Source organism: Xiphophorus maculatus, chromosome 15 (genome assembly GCF_002775205.1).
Source record: "Xiphophorus maculatus strain JP 163 A chromosome 15, X_maculatus-5.0-male, whole genome shotgun sequence".
Lineage (NCBI taxonomy): Eukaryota > Metazoa > Chordata > Actinopteri > Cyprinodontiformes > Poeciliidae > Xiphophorus > Xiphophorus maculatus.
The window spans coordinates 8,857,486-8,879,544 of NC_036457.1; the positions used below are offsets into that span (position 1 = coordinate 8,857,486).

Consider the following 22,059-nt stretch of genomic DNA (forward strand, 5'->3'; position numbering starts at 1 on the left):
TCTAGTACTTATCAGAAATAGTGATAGCGGTGTCTATTAGCATAAATATTGTTTTATTTGTTTATGCAAGACAAAAAAAAAAAACAGCAGGGGAAGTATCATCTATGTAATTGCTGAAATATATCAACAGCTTATCCCTAAACAGTTTTTTTTAAGTTCACTGAATAAAACAAACACTATCCAAAGCAACCACAGATGGAAAAGTAATATTGAGTGATGCTGTAGTCTTAAAATTAAATGCATCTGTAATTCATTCTAAGTGTGATATTAGTTCAGTTGCTGTCAGGCAAAAACTTTTATGAAGGCTTTTCATCTAAGGCCCATTTAAATTGTTTATTTGATTACAAACCCAACACAGCAGAACGTACCACAAACTGCATGAGTTTGGTGTTTTGAAAACCATGGCACATTATTCTGTAAATTATTCTACATAAATTGTACATCCACAACAAGAAGAAAAATATGTTTAAGTGGATCAAAAGCATGTGCCAAGATTCACACAAAGTAAATATCTAAGCAATAAAAAATTACAGTAACAATAATAAACATGGCTAAAAATAATAGATCAGTAAAAGCTGTTATCAGATGCTAAATTAAAAAATAAATATTCTAATAATTTTCAAAATATAAAATGGATAATGTGCCCAGAGCTGTACTGTTTAATTACATAAAAATATTTAAATGATTATTTAAAAATAATTAAGAAATCAAACCTTAAATGTAGCTAATGGGGAAGAAGAACAACAACTACTGTACTGCACATTATGAATGCCTTTGCTTTCATAGTGGTTTCTGATGACAGATGGCACTTGTATGCACTGGAACCCAGTTTATTCAAAGGGTTAAATAAAATCAAAAGTTTGTCATTAAATTTCCAGAAAATATTTGTAATCACCTACTAATCTGAAAAAGGGTCATTTTATTAAGTGATTTTTAAGCTATAAGGAAACAGGAGTGACTGTGCAATAACTAAGTTTTTTGTAATTTTATTCAGCTAAAACGTGTTTTGAAGAGGAAATGAAATGATCAGTGTTTGCAGCATGGTATTTGATTGTCCTCATGTGGGAAGCCTAAGGAGGATCTTTTGCTGTATATCAGTTTATTATAATGATTTTTTAAAATGTTTAAAACAATATTTGAGAAAAGAAAATACTGATTAGGCATTGTGTAAAAGAAGGGACACTTAAGCATTTAACCCAAACACGTTTTGGATCACGCGCCCTGAGTGATTCTCTGTGGTATTACATTTTGAGGCACTTTTGCTTTGGCTTGACTTGTCAGACCCAGTGGCGACGCTCCATCATCCCAACAGTTCATTCTCTGTTTCAGTCTGACTCAGACATGTTGAGATGAGGGCGCCGTCGGAGCCATACCGTCTGTTTATGCACTCTTTGTTTATCCTGCAGTTGACGCTAGAGCAGTTATTTATGACTCTGGCTGTACGTCTATCGCCATCATGCTGAATGAATAAGGGCGCAATCAGACACCTCCCTACGCTGTATTTCATCTCATCCTTGTTATTGCAGATAATAACGTAACAGCTGGCTTCTGATTTGCCTTTGGACAGACAGATATTGGTCTTTGTGGTTTTATCAAACAAATCAGTATTAGCCAAATGAATATATTTCTTCAAAATTGTCACTCCTGGTAATGAGATTGGGGACATAATAAATCTTCATCCTCGCCGAGTTCACTTTAATTTATTAACTTTACTTCCAATTACCTTCCTGGTCAGCAGTGATAAAGTCTAGATATTTCTCACTGGTGTCCATTATGAGCAGACTTTAACCTTGGCATGTTACTAATAAAATGTCTGGCCACATTTTTTGCACTCATGATGAATACATAGATGTAAAAGGACATTAAATAATATCACTCTGTAAAAATGGTAGAATCCTTCTAGAGTTTAAGTGAAAAAAATGTGGGGATAAAAATCCTCTATGAATAAATAAGCAAACGTTCTGATGTCACAATTTTTTGAACCACCATCAGTTCTTTTAAAAAAATAGTATAATATACGTACTTTGAAATCTTATAGAAAAAAACTACATAAATGCTCTTTAGACTACAGGAATACACTAATTGTGCCTACAGTTGTTTTATTGTTTATATATATATATATATATATATATATATATATATATATATTTCTTTCTTTGCATGGCATATTTCACCACTGAATAAATGCACTTGTATTAAAGATTTGATTTTTCAAAAATAGTTAGTGTGAGATTATGCTATTCTAATAAATGCTGAATTCATTTGAAGGCTTTTAACATACCGTTGCCAGGGGTGAAAATAAATGTGTGTGCAGCTTCCTTTAAACGTTTGCTGAAATATTTTGCCTCCTGAACATAAAAAAAAGACATTATTTTTCACTGCAATACTTTTACTGTGCGCTCGATGAAGCAGCACAAATCCATACAAACTCCGGAATGAAATGAATAATTACCTCCCTCTTCAATCAAATCATCAAACCCCATGGGTCCGTATGTGATCTGAGGGTAGAGCGACTTCAGTTCCACTAAAACAAAGACTTTCTCTCTCTCCCGCTGACACTGTGACTCTGTTGCTGATGGCAGCGCTGCTAGGATTTTTGTTGCGTTTTATTTTCTGTGGTAAACGCCTCGGCTTGCCAGTTCATGTGTTGCTGTAGCCTGCCTGTGCCTTGTAGCTGCAGCCCGGTGATGCATGGTGAATAATAGGCTCATGCTAATTACATTAGCATTAATCATATGTATATGATATGTATGAACAGTGGAATTCCATTACACATCAGTGCCAGCAGTACAGGCCCCACCACCGGGCCAGGTATTTGAGTGTGTTTGTTTATTTATTATGTAGAGGAAAGCCTGGAAGAGGACAACTGTCTGGAAGGAGGTAAGAGGAGAGAGGGAGATGTCGCTTTTCAGGGTGCTGCATTATCATATGGAAATGTGCGCAGATGGAGAAGTGGTGTGAATACTTATGCTGCAGAAATGAATATATCTGTGTAAACACGCAACACACACAGTCACTGGCATACAAGAGCTTCCTGTAGTAGAGAGGGGCTCACCTGTTCTAAATGAGGAAACGGCAAGCAATAACAACAAATGAGGTACGCCGATGGGAAGCTTGCAAGTTGGGGGTTCGTCACTGTGTCTTGGAGTGATCATGTTTTTTTCAAGCGTTTGCACGGTGCATACACATCTTGCTAATTGGTTTTTGCACGTGAGTATTTGCATGCTTCTCACGTATTGCTTTTATGAGAGGGAGAAAATGCAAAGAAGAACAAAGGAATAAGGGGAAAGAGGGAAAGTGAGTTGTTACAGGAAGGAAATGACTTCAGGACTGGTATATTTACTGAGCCAAGAGAGGTTTTGCAATTCCAGATGGCAGGGACTCGAGGAGGATGTCGAAAGGTGGGGAGAGACAGAGGAGATGAGGATGCAAAGGTTCTGGGTATCTTCTTTGAGACCTTTTCCCTTTTCTGAGTATCCCGAAGGTGCAAAATTGATTCCACTTAAAGCACTTAAAATGCCCCAGAGGATCTTTGCTTGGCTCTGTAATAAATATCAAGATAGCTCTTGAATTGTTTTTAAATTGAATGCAATCTGCCAAAGCGGTGAGCCATCATTTCATCTTTTTTTCTCCCTTGATCTTCGCTTCCACTTGATGCCAGCCTCTTTTTGTTTCCAGCAAATAGGGATTTGCAAGCGATTGTTCGGCTCCAAAGTGGGAAAAAAAGATCCTTGCCTTAAAAATAATTGGAAACCGATGCTCAAATTTGATGTATCACAGCCATGTAAAGTTAAAAGATGGGGGGATAGAACAATTTCTAGGAAGAGAGAAGTCAGAATGAGTAGGAGAAAATTAAAGACTGAATTAAATTGGTCAAACAAAGAGGCCCGTGGTGGAATCGGTGGATTATTTTGGCAAACACAGTTACTTTCAGATCTGTATTTATACTGTGGCACAGCCAATATCCCGTCTGCAAATAAAAGGATGCATCTGATCAATTTTTATGTGAACGTAAACAAAGCCCTGTCTTCAGTGCACAGATAAAACATTTTTACACTGCTGCTAACAAACTGTTGTGGTTGCACTTTATGAGCCATTTCCAGAGTGCTTTTAAACATATGACTCCTCGCAAAGTTCCTAACGGAAGTTCCTCAATCTTTCTTTCTTTTTTTTTTTTTTATGGGTATGCTTAGATTCATTTCATGCCATCTATTCAAACAGTGCATTAGTGTCATTATGAGAGGGATTACTTGTAATGATCTTCATTTTCACGCAGCTGATAAATTTTACTGGGAAATGTGAATCTTTTTTTTTAGCTGTTGTCTTTAGCTAGTTTTTATCCTGTTTTAGTTTATTTTTTTTCATTTTGTACAAAAAGTGTTAGCAACTCAAATGACTAACAAGAGACTATACAATGTATTCAGAAATGTTGCACACATTTTTATCATATTAAATTAGAAAATGTATGCTACATTAATTAGTCTGATCAATAAATTATCTTTCTAGCATAATGTAGGTCTCTTTACATTCTTATTTTCATACCACCTCTGACCTTTTAAGCAGAGACACTACACTTTAGCTCCACTGGATGCAGTAGGGGTGTTTATGCATCGTACGTGTGCATAAACTTCGTCTCACAGATTGGGATCAATCCTTTTGGCAGTCTGCCAAATAGATTTTTGGTACCAGACTGCTACTGTCAAGAATACATTCTGCCTTTAAAAATATTCAGTAAAGCCAAGATGATAATACATTTGGATTGTAATGATATATGCATTTGTACTGATGTCACCCAGGGGTACGTGCTGTCAGATGATGAATAAATTAGCTACACCCCCCCATCCAGGAGAGGAGGAAAGGAGTAGATGAAGATGCCATCCAAAGCTGTCCACAGTGACAACCTGCACAAGGCTGAACACTCAGAAGCTTGTTTTTAATCATCAGTGCACAAAAGTTTCAGGCAGAAGCAGCTGGGAGCAAGCAGAGGGTACGGCAAGCTCCCGCATCATATATTATTGCGGTGTGAAACACCCAATATTCTCCAAAGGTGTGTTTGATGTGTTCTGTGAAACTGGAATCTCCAGATTCCAAGTCAGAAAAGTCCAAATAGAATGTCGACTGAAGTCAAAATTTTGACACAGGATGTTGGAAGTCCTGGAGACACTTACTGTACAGTTCAATATCCAGCATGGCTGCCACACATGTGAAATTTTGTCAGAATTCCAGGAATTCAATTTGCACTTTTAATTGTTTGTACCAAAATAACCCAGAAGCATGCGATATATTTTGCTTTAGCATGTTATTTTATTGTTCAAACCTTTACAATAGATAGAGATCTTCTCTATCTTTTTATTTTGTTAGCATCGATTAACATTGCAACAAATGAATCCCATTGCAAAGAAGATTGGTGAGAAAACGGACCTCCCATTTTCCAGTGTGGTTGTGAGGTTCTGTTTTGTGAGCCTTTATTATGGAGTCATCAGTGAACCAGGAACATTAGTGGAAATAATCATGCCTAAATAAAATATGTTGGCGCATGTTTTCTTTCAGACTTAAATGATTATTTTGACGTTTAGACTTCTTTTAGCCTCTTGCAGTCTGCTTTTGAGGTAAGGTTGCTCTTCAACAGTCAAAGAGCACATCAGACTGAAAGTCTGGTATTTAATTGAGGCAATTATGCAAATACACGTTAGTAATGTTGAATAACAAAGTTTCCATCAAGGCAACTTAAAATACTTGTCCTCATTTAAACCATTCTTTTTAAGATTATTTTGAAATGCTATGATTGATGCATGTACTTGTTTTTATGTAGGTTTCAAAAACACAAACTTTTATAGGATTTCTTCATTTTTTCACGACGGTATATGTACTGTACAGTATATGTACTGAGCAAACAGCACCTGAACAACATCAGTACTGTTCACCCTATACCATAGTGGTTTCATTGTTATGATTTAGTGATTTGCATCAATTATTGGCCCTATAACTAGTTTTTATGCTGTTTTTGTAGAAGAAGAAAAAAACAGCATTAAAATACAGCAAAGGTCTCATCTAAGTCAGCAAAAAATAAAATATAAAACAATATTATGATAGGAACACCAAAAGGGATTTTATTTTTATCACAGTGGAGACGAAAATCAAAGTCATTTATTTTCCTGTTTTTTATATGAGGACTCATTTACACAGTAGAGTAAAGAACTTCATGGAGAAGAAAAAAGCAGCGCAGAAGAAGTTAAAGTTGGTCTTTTAAGCTTTCATAAAATGAATTGTCAGCCTGCTGTCACATATCAAGGCTGCGCTTAAAGCAATCCAGCTGGATTTCAGACTCAGGCATATTTCAGAATCAAAAGTAAACTAAATATAAACTTCCAGGCTGAACTTTCAGACTGTATCTGTTTTTCTGTCAAACAAGCTGTCAGATATTTATTCCCAGAAGTGTTTTTTTTTTCCTCCTCCTGAATAAATTTAGAGCCAGGCTGATTAACTGAAAATTCAGGGCATACAGTTGACGGCAGACGAAAGAGAAATTAAACTGATTATTGCTGAAAGGAGAAAATCAAGATTGTGGCTAACAAAAGCATAAGAGACAGGCAAAAGAATTAATTATATTCATTAAATCTGTAAAATAAATAGACTGACAGGGAAACATGTACTTTTCTAATAGCATGTGAATATTACTGTCTTTATCTTTGCAGACTTTTAGCTTTGGGACATACACACACACACGCACACCCAGCCCCAGAATTTAATCCACCAACTTGACTTTAAATAACTCAGTAATTGAAAGATAACTCCATAACAAACTTCCGTATTAGTTGAGAAAATATTATTTGGAGACTGCGTGTTAAGCTCCCCTTCATCCAATAAATAGAGCATTGAAATTACAGACTGTTTTCATAATCAGCTTTTGTCATGATCGCCACATTGACACACTGCTCGCTGATACGAGGAAGCAGACATTGCCCTTAGCCCTTCTCTTCCTCTGCAAAGGAGTGGTGGATTGAGCAGTCCAGAGATTTCTACCATTATTTGCTGCCTTTTACATCAGCAGCTACCACCTCTAAAAGCGGAGGGGGGGAAAAAAATTATCTCCTTTTTTTCCCTATCCTCGAATATAATCAAATTATCATTGTCTCAAGCTGTTCGGTGCAAGACTGATTTCTGTAATTACCCTGTAACCATTAATAAGGCTTGAAAAAGCTGTATAGAGTATAATTTTGCCCTGCTGGAAGCCTACATATATCCCTTTCCTGCTCCATGTAAAAATAGATCCCACAGGGAACCAACATGAGATGAGCTGCAACCCTGCTCACCATCTCTGACAGGAAAGACAAATACTGAATAGTTGTAGTCCTTGGAGGAATTTTTCATATCACCTTGCAAGTTAGTCATCAAGGAATTGTCAAATATGATCAGTGCAGTGTATTTCAGCCTGCATGGGACCATGTAAAAAGGACCTGAGCTGACCTGACTAGAGTAAATGTGGAGTGTCTCAAACTGAGTGGACAGATAGCACGCAGGGAACTCGTGTGTGTGCCTGCTGAAGCAGTTAAGAGAAATCCCAGCATGTCAGAGTAGGCTAGAGAATTTACAGGTTTTATGACTTATTTCCAGAGTTGTGTAGAAGGTCTGGTGGACAAGTAAGTTGCAATCACAAGTATTCACTTTAGTGGGATTTAGAACAAAATAGTGCATGATTGTGAAGTGAAACAGGAATGATACATGTTCAAATGTGTTACAAATAAAAAAAAGTTGAAAACTGTGTAGAGCATCTGGATTCAGTCCCGCTAAATTAATTTATTCTCAGTATAAATACAGATGTTCTCTTACAGACTCAGAGGTTGGTGGAAGAGCTGTAAAGATTCACTGCTCAGATGGGAGAATCTATTGATAGGAAACTACAAATCTGGCTTTTATGAATAAGTAATGAGGCGAAAGCTATTGCTGAAAGACAGTCGTAAGAAGGAATTTAAGAAAATTTTGCCATAAGCCATGAGGTTGGCACAGCAAACATGAGAAAAAGGGTTCTCTAGTCATTTGAAACCAAAGGTAAACTTTTTAATCTATATGTTAGTCATAGTATGTGGTGGATATCAACAGAACAGTCAGTTCAAGCACATGATCCCCACTGTGAAACGTGTTAGTGTCTGCATCATGCAGTGGGGAATACGATGGAAATATTGATGGGACTAAACACAGAGCAATCCTCCAGGAGGCCCACAGCTGTTCAACACCAAACATACAGTTAACGTTAAAATAAACTGGTTTAGATCAAACTATGTTCTTTTTTTAGAATGAGTTCAAAACAGAAACCTCAACAGTCATTTGAAAAGACTTATATGGACTGACATCTTCAATCATGAGATGGACAAAATTATTTTTCAGATGTGCAAACCTGACAGAGCTATTACTGAAAGATGTGCAGCTGAAAATAGTCCTTCAAAGTGAAGATTCAGGATGGCTGAAATCAATGCACTACGCAGCTTATATGGTTTTATTTGTAAAACCAAAAAAAAAACTGGTATTCTTTTCCTTCAGTTATGTATTACTTTGTGTTGCTCTATTGCAAGAAATGACAATAAGATACATGCATTTTGTGGTTATAACCTGACTTAATGTGAAAATCTTTGATAAAAGACATTGCCCTGCATCATGTAATTGTGTTATGTAATCCAGTGTGCATTTCAGTCATTTTATTTTTCATTTTCTGTACCTGCATGCAGAGTGGGCCTGTCAAAAATGGTCTCATCTCCACTGGTGGCGGATTTCTGTGGAAAATAGGCACACCCATCAGGCCCCATTAGTCTTTACACTGACAGGCCCGCCTTCCACTGAAAGACTCTGTCTAGCAGAGGTTTCTGATTGCCTCAGACACTGGTCGGATATTTTTACTAACAGGCTAAGACACAGTGCCATTTGTTCAGGGCATTTACTGCTGGTGATAATCCTGATTTAAGTTCCCCGCAAGTGAAGAGAGACAGAGAAGACTTTAAATAGTTTCTTATGTTCCTTCCGCAAGTGATGAAACGAGGAGAAGGAAGGTCATTCAGATGGAGGTGTCAACAGGTCTTGTAAAAATGTCTGATAATGTTACCTTCTTGTTTGCAGACGGACGCAGCTCTGATGTACGACGCAGTGCATGTGGTGGCGGTGGCAGTGCAGCAGTCGCAGCAAATCACCGTCAGCTCTCTGCAGTGTAATCGCCACAAGCCGTGGCGCTTTGGAGGTCGTTTCATAAACCTTATCAAAGAGGTAAAAACGGCCATCACTTTCAGATGGGCTGGACTTTTTTAGCTCGCTCTTTGTTGCATGCTTTTGCTTCATGCAATGTTATTCTTCACTTAACAATTTCAGTGTTGTTTTCTATCGAAAACATTTTGTCTTTTTGTCCCTTGTGGTGATCATCATAATCAAACGGACGTAAACATCTCCAACAATTCCCAACCTTGACATTCTCTGCAATCTTTTTGAAAATGGAATCCAAAGAAAACAGTGCTTTACTCACAATAACAATTATTTTAGATGTTTCATTCTCTTTACCCCTGCATTTTCTGTGTGCTTATCTCCTCCTGTGTTTTTATCAAAGCCTTGCTGTCTCCTTAACTCTGGTCAGGGTCAGCCATTTGCTTTGTTCTACAAAGCTCTTTCATTCTGCGGATGGTATCATTGCAGGTAATTTTCACAATGAGCCATTGTTGTGCAGCCGGTGCTTCTACCACCACAACAACCTCCCACCCCCCGCATCCACACCTCATCCTGCTTCTCCCGTCGCTCTCAACGCCCGTCTGTTCCTCCAAACAGCTTTGATGTTAAACTTCAAGCCCAATGAACCACATGCATAATGAACTCTTACCTGTCAAACCTGTCTCTGTTCTTGCTTCTTTATTGTTTCTTGTTATGATGAAGGAAGAGCCAGCTGGAATTAGAAATTAGTAGAGAAAAATGTTAAGTTTAGAAGAAAAAATGATTTTTTTCTTGAGGAAGGCTATTGTGAAGCTGTGAGACTTCAGTATATTTCTGCTTCCAGGCTCACTGGGATGGTTTGACAGGACGTGTTCTATTCAACAAGACCAATGGGCTCAGAACAGATTTTGATCTAGACGTCATCAGCCTGAAGGAGGAAGGGCTGGAAAAGGTGTGTCCTTAATTGGTGCCGTTGATGCTGAGTGATCTCTAACGCTTTAGCTAAAAACAAAATGTTGCTCTTGCTGCTTTGAAGTCACAAAAGGTGATGTGAACTTGACACTAAACTGTTTGAACAGATTGGAACGTGGGATCCTCCCAGCGGTCTAAATATGACAGAGACTCACAAAAGCAAGACATCCAACATCACTGACTCCCTGGCAAACAAATCCCTGCGTGTATCCACAATTCTGGTAGATGAGAGAAAACACACAAGCACTCCACACTTACAGTATAGAAATATGTCGGCTGAAAAAGCCCGTCTGATTTCTACACCAGCATGTGTTTTCTTGACAGGAGGAGCCGTATGTGATGTTCAAGAAATCGGACAAGCCTCTATATGGGAATGACCGCTTTGAGGGGTACTGTATTGACTTGTTGAGGGAACTTTCTGGTATCCTTGGGTTTCGCTACGAGGTGCGATTAGTGGAAGATGGGAAGTATGGATCACTGGACGATGGTACAGGCCAGTGGAACGGCATGGTGCGGGAGCTCATGGACCATGTGAGTCAACATTCACAAAGGCAATGTGCATGCGTTTTTCTGCTGAGAGCACAGGTGTGTGTTGTTGCCCCTTCTCTGAAACTTGAGCTCGTCTTTTCTAAAAACCTCATTTGAAAACACAGCATGTCTTCAAAATGAGATTACACTTCAGTCCTAATGTTTTTATTTGTATTCCTTGTGTGCTACGAATAACTGTAATACAAACCTAAAAACTCAGACAACTTTAGTGAATTAATGACTAAATCAATTAACAATAAATCCACATCACCTTAGCTCTTTCAAAAAACACAGAGTTGTAAAATCAGATATTCTGAAGTATCAGGTTTTATTACTCATAATTTACACTTACCAGCCATTTCATTAAGTCCACCTTGCTGATACATATTTGGACCATTTTTTTCCCTTCAGAACTACCTTCATGCTTTGTTTCATAGATTTAACAAAGTTTCCGAAACTCTTTTCAGAGATTTCGGCCCTCATTGGCATGACACCATCACACAGTTGCCGTAGATTTGTTACCTGCACATCCATTATGCAACTCTTACGTTCCACTACATCCCAAAAGAGCTCTGTTGAGATCTAGTTACTGTGGAGATCAGTGGAGTATGGAGAACTCATTGTCATGTTCAAGATTTGTGAGATGACGCATTATCCTGCTGGAAACAGCCATGAGGAGATGGGCATACCATGGTCATACAGGGTTGGACATGGTCAGCATTATTACTCTGGTAGGCTTTTGAACTTAAAAAATATTGAGTTAGTTTTAAGCGGCCAAAAGGTAACTTTTTCCAATACACCACTGTAACCAGTCATGTCATCTGAGTGTTGCAGCTGAAATCAAGACTTGTCAGACCAGCCTGTGTGTATTTCATAGCCTCAGTTTCTACTTGTTAGCTGACGGGAGTGGCACCCAGTGTTGTCTTCTCCTACTATAGCTCACATCAAAAAAGGCATGTTTGACAACATAACTGACAACACAACATAACTGTTGCCGGATATTTATCTTTTTCAGATTGTCTGTAAATCTGACAGACGGTTGTGTGTGAAAATCCCAGTAATTCAGCACCTTCTGAAAACCTAAGAACAAACAACCATGCCCCATTTAAAGTCACTTAATTTTCCCTGGTTCCCCATTCTGAAACTCTATAGTTCATAAAGTCATTTTCATCATATCTAGTTACCTAAATAGAGTTGCTCCCTTTTTATTGACTAACTTGCTAATGGTATTAGCAATGGTATAAACAATGTGGCCAGTGAGTATATAGTTAAGTTTAGATCATTTAAGTCATTAACAGCATGCTGTATTTATAGATTATTTACAATAGGCAGAATCAAGTCTTTGGAGAATTTACATCTAGTCTTTGATGTTCTAAAACAACTAAAATCTTAAAGCAACTTAAATCAGTAAACTTTATTAATATGTACATTTTATTAAATCTCAAAACCAATTATAAACAAAGTCAAGATGAGATATCCTAAATGTCTAAATCCACTGTGTTTGAGAAAAACAAAGCCCTAAAGTTGTACTAATTACAAAGTTATTAGGGCTAATCTTTACACCAAGAGACCCAGGTTGTGACTATATGAAAATAACCCTTTCAATTCAAAATATCTAAAAACATCTTCCATCATTACTGCCTGCGGGAATATTATTTACACCTTAACGATAGCCAGCCACACGTGAACAGAGTGTCATGGAAACTAAGTGTCGCCTACTGTTGGTAAAAACTATTGGAATAATTTGAGTAGATTATAAAAATACCCCGCAATGCTCGTACAAAATACAAGCTGGTGTTCTTTTTATTATCTGAGCAATGATAGCCATGAGGAGAAGAAATCAGTGCCAACCACAACATCAAAGAACGTCTTGAGTAAGAACTCAAACTAAATGGGGTACACACAGCTGCTGTACAAAATTAAATAATTCTTGGAAGGATTATGTAAAAATACTCAGGCACAAGTGCTAAGCAGGAGCCCAAGGGTCTAATGTTATGTTCAGAGGGGACACAAGGTTAATTTGTCACACATTAATCTACAGCAAAGACTGTTGCCTCTGTGACTCACCTTTGGCGCAACATAAGAAGGATTAGACGTAATACCTGTAATTTCCAGAAAATCTCTGTTTAGCTGAAGCACTATCAATGCCAGTTTCTTTTTTTTTTCCCTTCATTCGTTATTTTCTTCTTCATTGTAATTTGAAAGGTCTAACTGATGGAAATCAGTCATTATTTATGTAATTATATTAATAATATTCATATATTATTTACTTGGTTATTTGTTAGTTGGCAGGCTGCTTTGAGAGTCATTTATTGTTGTTTGATGAATGACCTAAATTTTGGTCGGTTTGTTTGATTGGTTGGTTGATTGTTCTAGTGCCAGCTTGTCCATCCAGTTGACTGATTGCACTGTTGATTTTTTTCCTTGCCTGTTGATTGTCTGGTCTAATGGTTTCTTGGTTGGTTGATCAATTGGGCAGTTATTCAGTTGGTCATTAGATTGATTGTTCCATTGTTTGTCTGTCTATATCTATTATGTGTAATGTATTTTTCCCCCCAGAAAGCTAACTCTACTTTCTGATTGCAGAAAGCAGACCTTGCTGTTGCTCCTCTGGCCATCACCTACGTTAGGGAGAAGGTCATTGACTTCTCAAAGCCCTTCATGACCCTGGGGATAAGTATCCTATACCGCAAGCCCAACGGCACCAATCCGGGCGTCTTCTCTTTCCTCAACCCGCTCTCACCGGATATCTGGATGTATATTCTGCTGGCTTGCTTGGGTGTCAGTTGTGTGCTGTTTGTCATAGCCAGGTAACATGTCAATCCCTCCGATTTTATCCCTCCTACCAATTTTCTTCCTGTCAACCTGTCTGGCTTTTATTCTGACATACAGGTGTTACTTTGTCCTGGGACAGGAAAATGCCTTTTTTGATCTGTAGTTACGATAAAAGATATTTGAGGACAAATTATTTGCCTTAAATACACTAAGACCTACACTAGTGTGGTCTGTGAATGGAGCTTATGTCATACAAGGTGCCTTTCCACAAACACTTCTACTGTGAATGCAGCTGCCATATCTCCTGATCAAGGGTAAGAAATGTGTGGAGGACGGTTCTTACTCTATCTTGATGAACCTCACACACTTAAATTCCTGATGCATAGCTGATGCAATGTGATGTGTGTTAACCCTAGGGCTCTTCTCCTTTCATCCTGAGAGGTTTGGGTTTAATGCATATCTCAGTAAATGTTACTGGCAAAATGATCACACGAGAGGAAAGCAGCAACTGTCACCTAAGTTAGTTCAGAATATGCAAATTACGAGCATTTGTTTCTGCAGTTGGTCAGGGTAAGTAATTACCATAAAATTACTGTAAAATGTATTCTGGTTCAAATAAAACAAACCCTATGTAGTTTTATGAAATTACCACCTTCTTTTTCTCTGCTTATGCTACGCGTTATGTTCATTGCATACCACATCAGTCATGCAAATGTACCTGGTTATTTCTACCAGCCTATAAATATGCAGTCAAATCTGAAATACAGTGTTCTCTACAGTTCGCTGAGTTGGTTTTCTCATAATTGTAGTATTGATTGCACAGCCGCCAGATTGATTAAACAATCCCCCCAAAAGCAGGGTATATTATTTTCTTTAATCCCCTGCAAATAGAGTGAATGGAGTGAGCCTATGAAGTCCCAGTTTTGCACAATAAAACACTAAACACCTCAATCTCACTGGGGATTTGTGTCTTTGACTCAATTTACTCGCACATTTTTCTTGACTAAGTAAGCTATCTCATTTCAAAGCTCAAGAATAAAAAAAGAAAGGAAAAAAAAACACATTTCGCTCAGTGGTTTCTTCCACCTCTGTTTGCAGCTGAATTGATCGGTGCTATTATTTACAAAATAAATAACGTTCTCTCAGATCACAAAATTGGCAAGACAAAACATGACCTCCTCTCCTGAAGAATGGAAGATTGAAAACACTTTATTACATGTTTGCGCGACTTACTGTTTTTTGCAGCTTTTTTTAAAGCACTTTTCAGACGTCTTTGCAGCAAGCTTCAGGTGCCTGCAATTTCTAAGACCCCACCAAGACAACATTTACACTTGCCGCGAGGTGGGAAAGACAACAAATCTATAAGCCCACTGCGAGAAATTGAATCCAACAGGAAGGTAATGGAGGGAGCGTGTTTTGTGCTAATATTGTTAGGACAGGTGAAAAGAAAAGAAAAAATAAGACGGGGGACCATTCTCTTAAGATTCAGCTTGCAATTCAACATGTCCCATGAGCTGATTCTGAGGAGGTGACCTTACGTCTGCCTGTACCACATCCACTCCCCCCACTCCACACCCCTTCGACCCCCCGCCTTCTGATTGGTGTGCATGATGTTGCTCTGCAGGAATACAGGCCAGCCACAGGCAAAGGTCGTACAGAGCCGCCATCGCATGTTCAGAATACACATGTAGACACTGACAGACACAAACACAATCCAATCAAGTGTGCATTTTATAGATCTACACCTCGCAGCCTTGCCGTCTGCATACATCTTACGTCGCCCTCGGTCTGCCTCAGGCTGCAGCTTCACATTATAAGTAATAACTGTGAAGATCCACATAACTGTTTGACTGGGAGATGGATGTGACGGCGACAACATGAATACGCAGGTCCTTCTGCAGAACCTGCACGGCTATAAAGGTTCTTGCAGCAACAGGAATGAGTCAGTGAACCCAAGAAGAAGAAAGAGAAGGAAAGCAAGCATTTGTTTGCTTGCATGTGCAAGCAAACAAATTGAAACCCACTTTGCTACACAAGGCCATTGTGTCATTACTGTTGCCTGTGGTTCCAAGGAGACGGAGCTCATTGACATTCCAGTAAATCAGGCATCCTGATGGTGTTGACAGGAAGAATTATAGTGTGTCATCACCGCCATGTCCACACAAATGATTCTCAAGGGGACAGAAATGCAAAAAGCTGCCAAGGAAGGGCAACATCTCAGAAATGTTGCAGCATTCTAAATGCATCTAAAATCGGATAGCTAATAAGCCAACCATGATTAAAGAAAAGATTAAAGTGATATCAAATGACATGTCTGCATTTGCATCCACAGTTTTCACGCAATAGCCTTTCACTTTGTTTCATCACAGATTGCCAGATTTGGGATTTGTTTGTCAGATACACAATGCAACAAACAGCCTGCAGCGACATTTTTGCATGAATAAAGTCTTTGAGAGTAAAAAAAAAAAAAAGGTTTAGAAAAATGGAAATCCAATAAGACTGAAAAATTTCACCGGGTTACATAAACATTATTGATTTGTGGGGGTACTTTCCTCTAAAGGGACAAGTAAAAGCAAACCATGCCAGCATTATGCTCTCAAAGCATCAAGCATTCAAGTCCCCTTTCCCTCCTCCCAGTGAAAGATGACTCACCGGGAATAATCACTTTTTCTTCCCTCTACATCTCTGCAGACCATCACCTGTGTTTTTTTGCACCACTGAAGTTTTAAATGTGCACTCATCTGTGTAATGAGAGGTTTATGCACTGCAACCCCTCCATAATATCCCTCACTTTGTAATTGTGGACAGACTGTTCTTGCTGACACAGTCCGGTCACGTCCTGCATTGACATTTTGATTCACCTGAGGAAGTGTTACACATTGCTTTCCTTAAATATCAAACTAATGCACAAGCACTGCGGCCCTCATGCGGCGTTTTTAAAAACATGTGCATACCCATTGATCCTTTTCACATTTCACCATTTTTAGAAAGTCCTGTATGTTTTGTTTTTTTTTCCGTTATTTTAATAAATCAATAGAGAGTAACACACAATGGGGAAGCGAAAGGAAAATTGTACACGTTGTTCAAAAGATTTTGTGAATAAAAATCTGGAAGGTTTGACAGACATTCATATTGAGCCTTCCTTTGTCAGCCACTGTTCAATTACGACTGCATGTTTGCACATCTACAGACTAAAATTCAGTGCATTCTTCTTTGCAAAATAGCTTAAACTTAGTCAAACTGAGTAGAGGACATCTGCAAACATTGATATTCAAGTCGAGCCAAAGATCCCTGATTTTGATCTTGAAGCTGACTGGGTCATTCTCTAGGTCATATGAATATGCTTTGATTTTACTACTTTATAGAAACTCTGGCTGAGTCCAGAGTCGCTTTCCTTCTGGATGATGAATTTCCTCCCCAGAGCCAAGTCTTTTTCAGCCTCCTACAGTTTTTTTTATTTATTTATTTTTTATTTTTTAGATTACCCTGAATTTTGCTCCATCCCACCAACACAGAACAGCTTAGTTGTCTCTGATGAAAGAAAGGTATTCCCACAGCAAAACACCGTTGTTCACCGAGAGGGTAGCGTGTCCAAGGATGATGTGGAGTGTTCATTACAAAAAACATTAAGTTCGCCTTCCACTTTATAATTATATGTTGTTTTATGTTGGCCGGTCATACATATCCCTATATAATAAACTGTCGCAAAGTCTGTAATTTCACAACAAAATGCAAAATACTTCTAGCACTTTACATATATGTACATACATAGAGAGAATCCATATCACCGCTCTTATCTTAACCTTATTCTGTCACACGTTTATATATGCAAGATTTAGTAAAAGCCAGTTTTGAGTTAATCTGCTTGATATGGCATTCTGTCATTAAATATCTTCGCCCAGACAAGCCGTCCAAACAATCCAAGCAATGTGTCTTTCCTTCTGCATCTCTAAAAGCCACAGCTGACAAATTGGCATCACTTTTCTAAACAGTCTAAGCCTTTAAGACATGGCCACAGGCTTATTAGCATGCACTAAGTTGCAAAAAAAGCTCCTCAACAGCATTACCTGACGGACCCCTTGACTCTGCATAAGCAATGTTCTCTCTATCAACCACTTCAGCACAAACTCAATCAGTTCCCCATGCTTAACACTAACCCAATCACCTTGTGCTAATGCCATGCCACTTTTGGTTAGGATAATAAATGGGAAATGTCCACAAGTGACCCGGAGACACCAACAATCTGCCAAGACAGGCAGCAGATGAATGGGGGTAAAAGGGGGAGGTTCATAGGGGAAGCAAAGCCCTGGGGGGTAAAGAGAGGGGATAAAAAAAAACAGTTGGTTGTTAGAATGAAAAGGGAATGGGATCATCAAGGAATGGGGAGGGCAGGAGGGAGGGGCTGAGAGAACAAGAAAAAGCTGCTTGGAAGAAGACTTGAGATCTCTGTTGTGAGAGGAAGAAAGAAAGAGAGGAACACATTGTATCTGCAGACAAACGGTGACTGCAGCTGCTGAGGAAACATTTAAATGCTCCGGAGTAAGTTTAACGGTGATGATGGCCAATATCATCATGCGCCGGGACATTATCATCAGTGACAGTGTTATTTCAGCATAATGATCTGTTCCATAAGAATCCGATGGCATTTAATTATACCAATCTGTTGATTTCAATGAAAACATGGGTGATTTTTTTTCCTTTGTGCAAGAACTCTGTTTTCTAAGATAAAAAACAAAAAAAAAAAAACATTTGCAATTCCTTTATTCCCGCTGCTTCAATGTATTATTTTCTCATTGATTTGCATCAGGGAATTCAGTGTTCTGTGCTCTTTACACTGACAGGTATGTCTTTCTTCTCTTTCTCCTGTAGGTTTAGCCCGTATGAGTGGTACAACCCGCATCCATGCAACCCAGACTCCGATGTAGTGGAAAACAATTTCACACTGCTCAATAGTTTCTGGTTCGGAGTTGGGGCTCTCATGCAGCAAGGTATTTGCCTCAGCCTGCGGCAACAGTTGCTCTGGGGAGCTGAAGCTCTCTGCACCCCACTGTCCTTGAGGGCTGAATGCTTTGAAAGGCCACTCGCAAAAGAGACGTCAAAGGATACTTGGCAGCTTTTCGTAAACACAGACAAAAACAAAATTTTGAAATAGTATACATTTTGTCACAAAATACCAATAAACTTTTGATATTTTACAATCTACACAAAATGGTTGATGATTGTGGGGCGTGAGAAAAGGGCTGCATGTTTTTTCACATTTTATGTCAAAAACATTAAAGTTTCAAACGTGTATTCAATGCTCAGTTCAATACTTTGTAGACAACCACCTTTGACTCTGATCAAACCTTGCACCTTGTAGATCAATATTTTTACCTATTCTTTGCAAAATAGCTCAAGCTCAGCCTAACTGAGATAGGCTCATTAAAAGCTAACTGCTAAGTTCAGTTAGCTTTTAATTGTTGATGCAGATTCTTTATAGAATTTAGATCTGACCCAGACTCGAGTCTTTTGCAGACTCTTAACATATTTACTTCCAGGACAGGAATTCTTAGTTTTTCCAACACAAGTGATGGAAAAAGGTCAAGTTTAGTCAGTCAGAGGAATTTCTTCCACATATTTGATGTTTTCCCTTAAGGCCTTACAGCAAACTGCTATTAGAACTTAAGTCCTTATTTCTTTCCATTCCTTCATAAAGGTCAGATTTGTGGAGGATATTACTTATGGTTGTAATGTCAACAAATTCTTCCACCCCCTGAGCTGTTATGAGCCTAATTTGTTCTTGACGTGACCTGTTAGTTTAGGTTTAGTTAGATTTGTAATTTTGCCATGCTCTTAACATTTTCAGGTGAAGGACTGAACAGTTCTCATGTTGTAGCTGTTGTTACCGCAGTACATCTCTGTCCAACTATCCCCTCATAGCTGGTGTATTTGTTCTCTAATGTCCTACAACAAGCCTCTTAAACCGTTACAGGACTACTGTATTAAGTGCAGAGACGAAATCATAAAGAGGTGTATTCTGTTCAGTAAGTGACCACTGAAGGCTGTTGGGACTGGATTTAATTTCGGGGTATTAGAGTAAAGGGGTTACTTTTGTGCAAAATTATGTTGTCTACCCAATGTAAACTATTGAAAAATGCAGCATACTTCAGTGGTTTTTTTCTTCATGCCAAACTTTTAAGACGTTTCAATATATTGCTCACATTCTACCATAACTTTTTTTTGTCCAAATAATTTCCAATGCTGGATTTCTTTTGCAGCATCTGAACAAACAGAATAGTGGAAAAAAACAGCAAGAAATATACTGAGCTCTTTAAACTCAATATTAGGACGTTGCACTAGAGCTATTAAACCCTTTTGACATTATGTTTAGGTGGCAGGTAATGGTTTCATTACAATAAATCATGAAAGGTAACAGATGTACAATGATGACACCATCAAATTTAATGTCCGTTCTCCATAAAGTAAACTCCAAAGTTAGATATTGTCATTTAGAATCAAATTAGCAAAACAACTGAAGGCTTGAATCACTTGAAAATATATTTTCTGCCACTTGATTTTCAGAGCAAAAAGAAAAAAGAAATCTTTCATGTCACATCAAAGAAACATTAGAGCACATTTCACACATTCTTAAAAGCTTTTGTTCTTATGTCTCTTATTTTACACTCAATTAATTTACAAAGGCTCCAACGTTACAGTTTCCATCTGCTCTTTCCACCAATCCTTGAAATCCTGGAGATCACTTCAATTGCTGCAATTTTTTTTTTTCTCTTATCTCTAAAGTTTTATTGAATAATTTATGTTGTGTGTTTTGGCCCAGCTCGGAGGAAAACTTAAAACACACCGTTTATGTGACGGCAGCACTAACCTTAATACTTTGGAGATTACAAGCCTGTGATTACACAACTGCCAATATCCAGTCTCCTCTTCTCTTGCCAATGGCCTCTCAGCACCTTGAGCTCAGTGGGGTGTGGAGTCAGGATGAGGTTACCTTGGGTGCATGACTCTCTGGCTCTCACTTCTCTACACTGTTCTGAACAATCGATACTGACTGTGTTTGATTTGAAATCGTTGATTTATGCAAACACTCTCCTCCCAACAGACGTATTAGACAGTACTTCGGCTTTCTCTTGAATTAATTAAAGGATTCGCTTCTAGATAATTTAGCTTGTTTGAAGTGTTTGAAATCGTCTGGTGTTCAGAGGTCCCTGGAGCGATACACTGTTGAAACCAGTTGCAGATGTACTCAAGCTAAAAAAAAAAGAAAAAAACTGAGTTCTGAAAGCAAGTTTAATTGATACAGTCGTGTGGTGTTTTTTTTACATGATGATGAGAAGATTAGTACCGGAATGAGACAAACATGTTTTGAAGCATAATACTCATTCCTGCCACTTCCCCTCACCTCAGGCTCAGAGCTCATGCCCAAGGCCCTGTCAACTCGAATAGTCGGAGGCATCTGGTGGTTTTTTACCCTCATCATCATTTCGTCATACACAGCCAACTTAGCTGCTTTCCTCACTGTGGAGAGAATGGAGTCGCCGATAGACTCTGCCGATGACCTGGCTAAACAAACGAAAATCTTGTACGGACTGGTGGAGGACGGTGCCACCATGACATTCTTCAAGGTACTGTTTCATTACTTCAGTGGCATCACGACTTCACTGTTTTAGTCAATACAGGGATGAAAGGTCGTGGTACTTTTGCCTCTTTCACCAATTTTTGGGTTTGTTTATCTTTTCTAACCTTTGCTTGAGGTTAGAAAAGGTTAACCTCAAGCAAAGGTTGAGGTTAACCTTTGCTTAACCTCAACCTTTAAATCAAGCCAAACTTTGTTGGTTGTCCAGTACCAACAGAATGTGTCATTCATGAAAGCTTTGTTAATGTCTTGTAGCTGTCATAAAAATCGGACATTTTAGTTTTCTGTAGTTTTCTATAATGGTGTGATGTAATTCCCATATCCTTGATTCAACTCTCTCAGTAAATGCAGTGCAGCAATACTGCAGCATTGCTGTACAGTGGAAGCTTGTGGAAAATATTATATTTATGACCCTTTCTTGGTCTTGATCCCATTTATGCAGGTAATAATGCTCATCCTGTTGTTGGTCTACAGTACATACTAACTGCATCCGTCCAATACTTCCAACTAAGTGAAGTGCTTCTATTATTTTTTATGTACAGTACATTCATCTGATAATGGTGCAAATTGAAGAGAGAGGTAGAATGTTAATGTTTTACTGCTGGTCTGATGTGATTTTCAAATCTTAAGTCATGCTTAAGTCATGTTCTCATTACCTGTATGCAGAAAATCATAAAAAAAATACAGAAATAAAGGTTTTAAAACATAAACCATCCATGTATGTAATCCATGACGTGTTTTACTTATAGTTAAGATGCTCAAGAAATAAACTTTTCAATAATATGGTAATTAATTGCATCTGACTGCCAACTTACATGTGGCATTGATATTCAGTCTTATAAGCAGCACTGCGTTTAATTAACACAGCACCATATGGAGATAATTGGCATCAATCAAAAATAAAAGCCTGAATATTTCCTGGATGTGTGATAAGGCCATACATAATATTAAACAACGTGACAATTTTT

At 38.3% G+C, this 22,059-nt stretch overlaps 1 protein-coding gene across 2 annotated transcripts in view; it reads left to right on the forward strand.

Annotated features, from left to right (window-relative positions):
• Nucleotides 1-22,059, forward strand: part of LOC102223640 (glutamate receptor ionotropic, kainate 2) — an 83,827-nt gene that overhangs the window by 49,406 nt on the left and 12,362 nt on the right. For both annotated transcript variants that reach the window (XM_005802632.2, XM_005802633.2), the window contains exons 7-13: nucleotides 9,109-9,252; nucleotides 10,028-10,135; nucleotides 10,263-10,376; nucleotides 10,480-10,686; nucleotides 13,270-13,493; nucleotides 18,328-18,446; nucleotides 20,863-21,080. In XM_005802632.2, coding sequence (XP_005802689.1) covers nucleotides 9,109-9,252; nucleotides 10,028-10,135; nucleotides 10,263-10,376; nucleotides 10,480-10,686; nucleotides 13,270-13,493; nucleotides 18,328-18,446; nucleotides 20,863-21,080 — 1,134 coding nt within the window. The remainder of the gene's footprint in view (nucleotides 1-9,108; nucleotides 9,253-10,027; nucleotides 10,136-10,262; nucleotides 10,377-10,479; nucleotides 10,687-13,269; nucleotides 13,494-18,327; nucleotides 18,447-20,862; nucleotides 21,081-22,059) is intronic.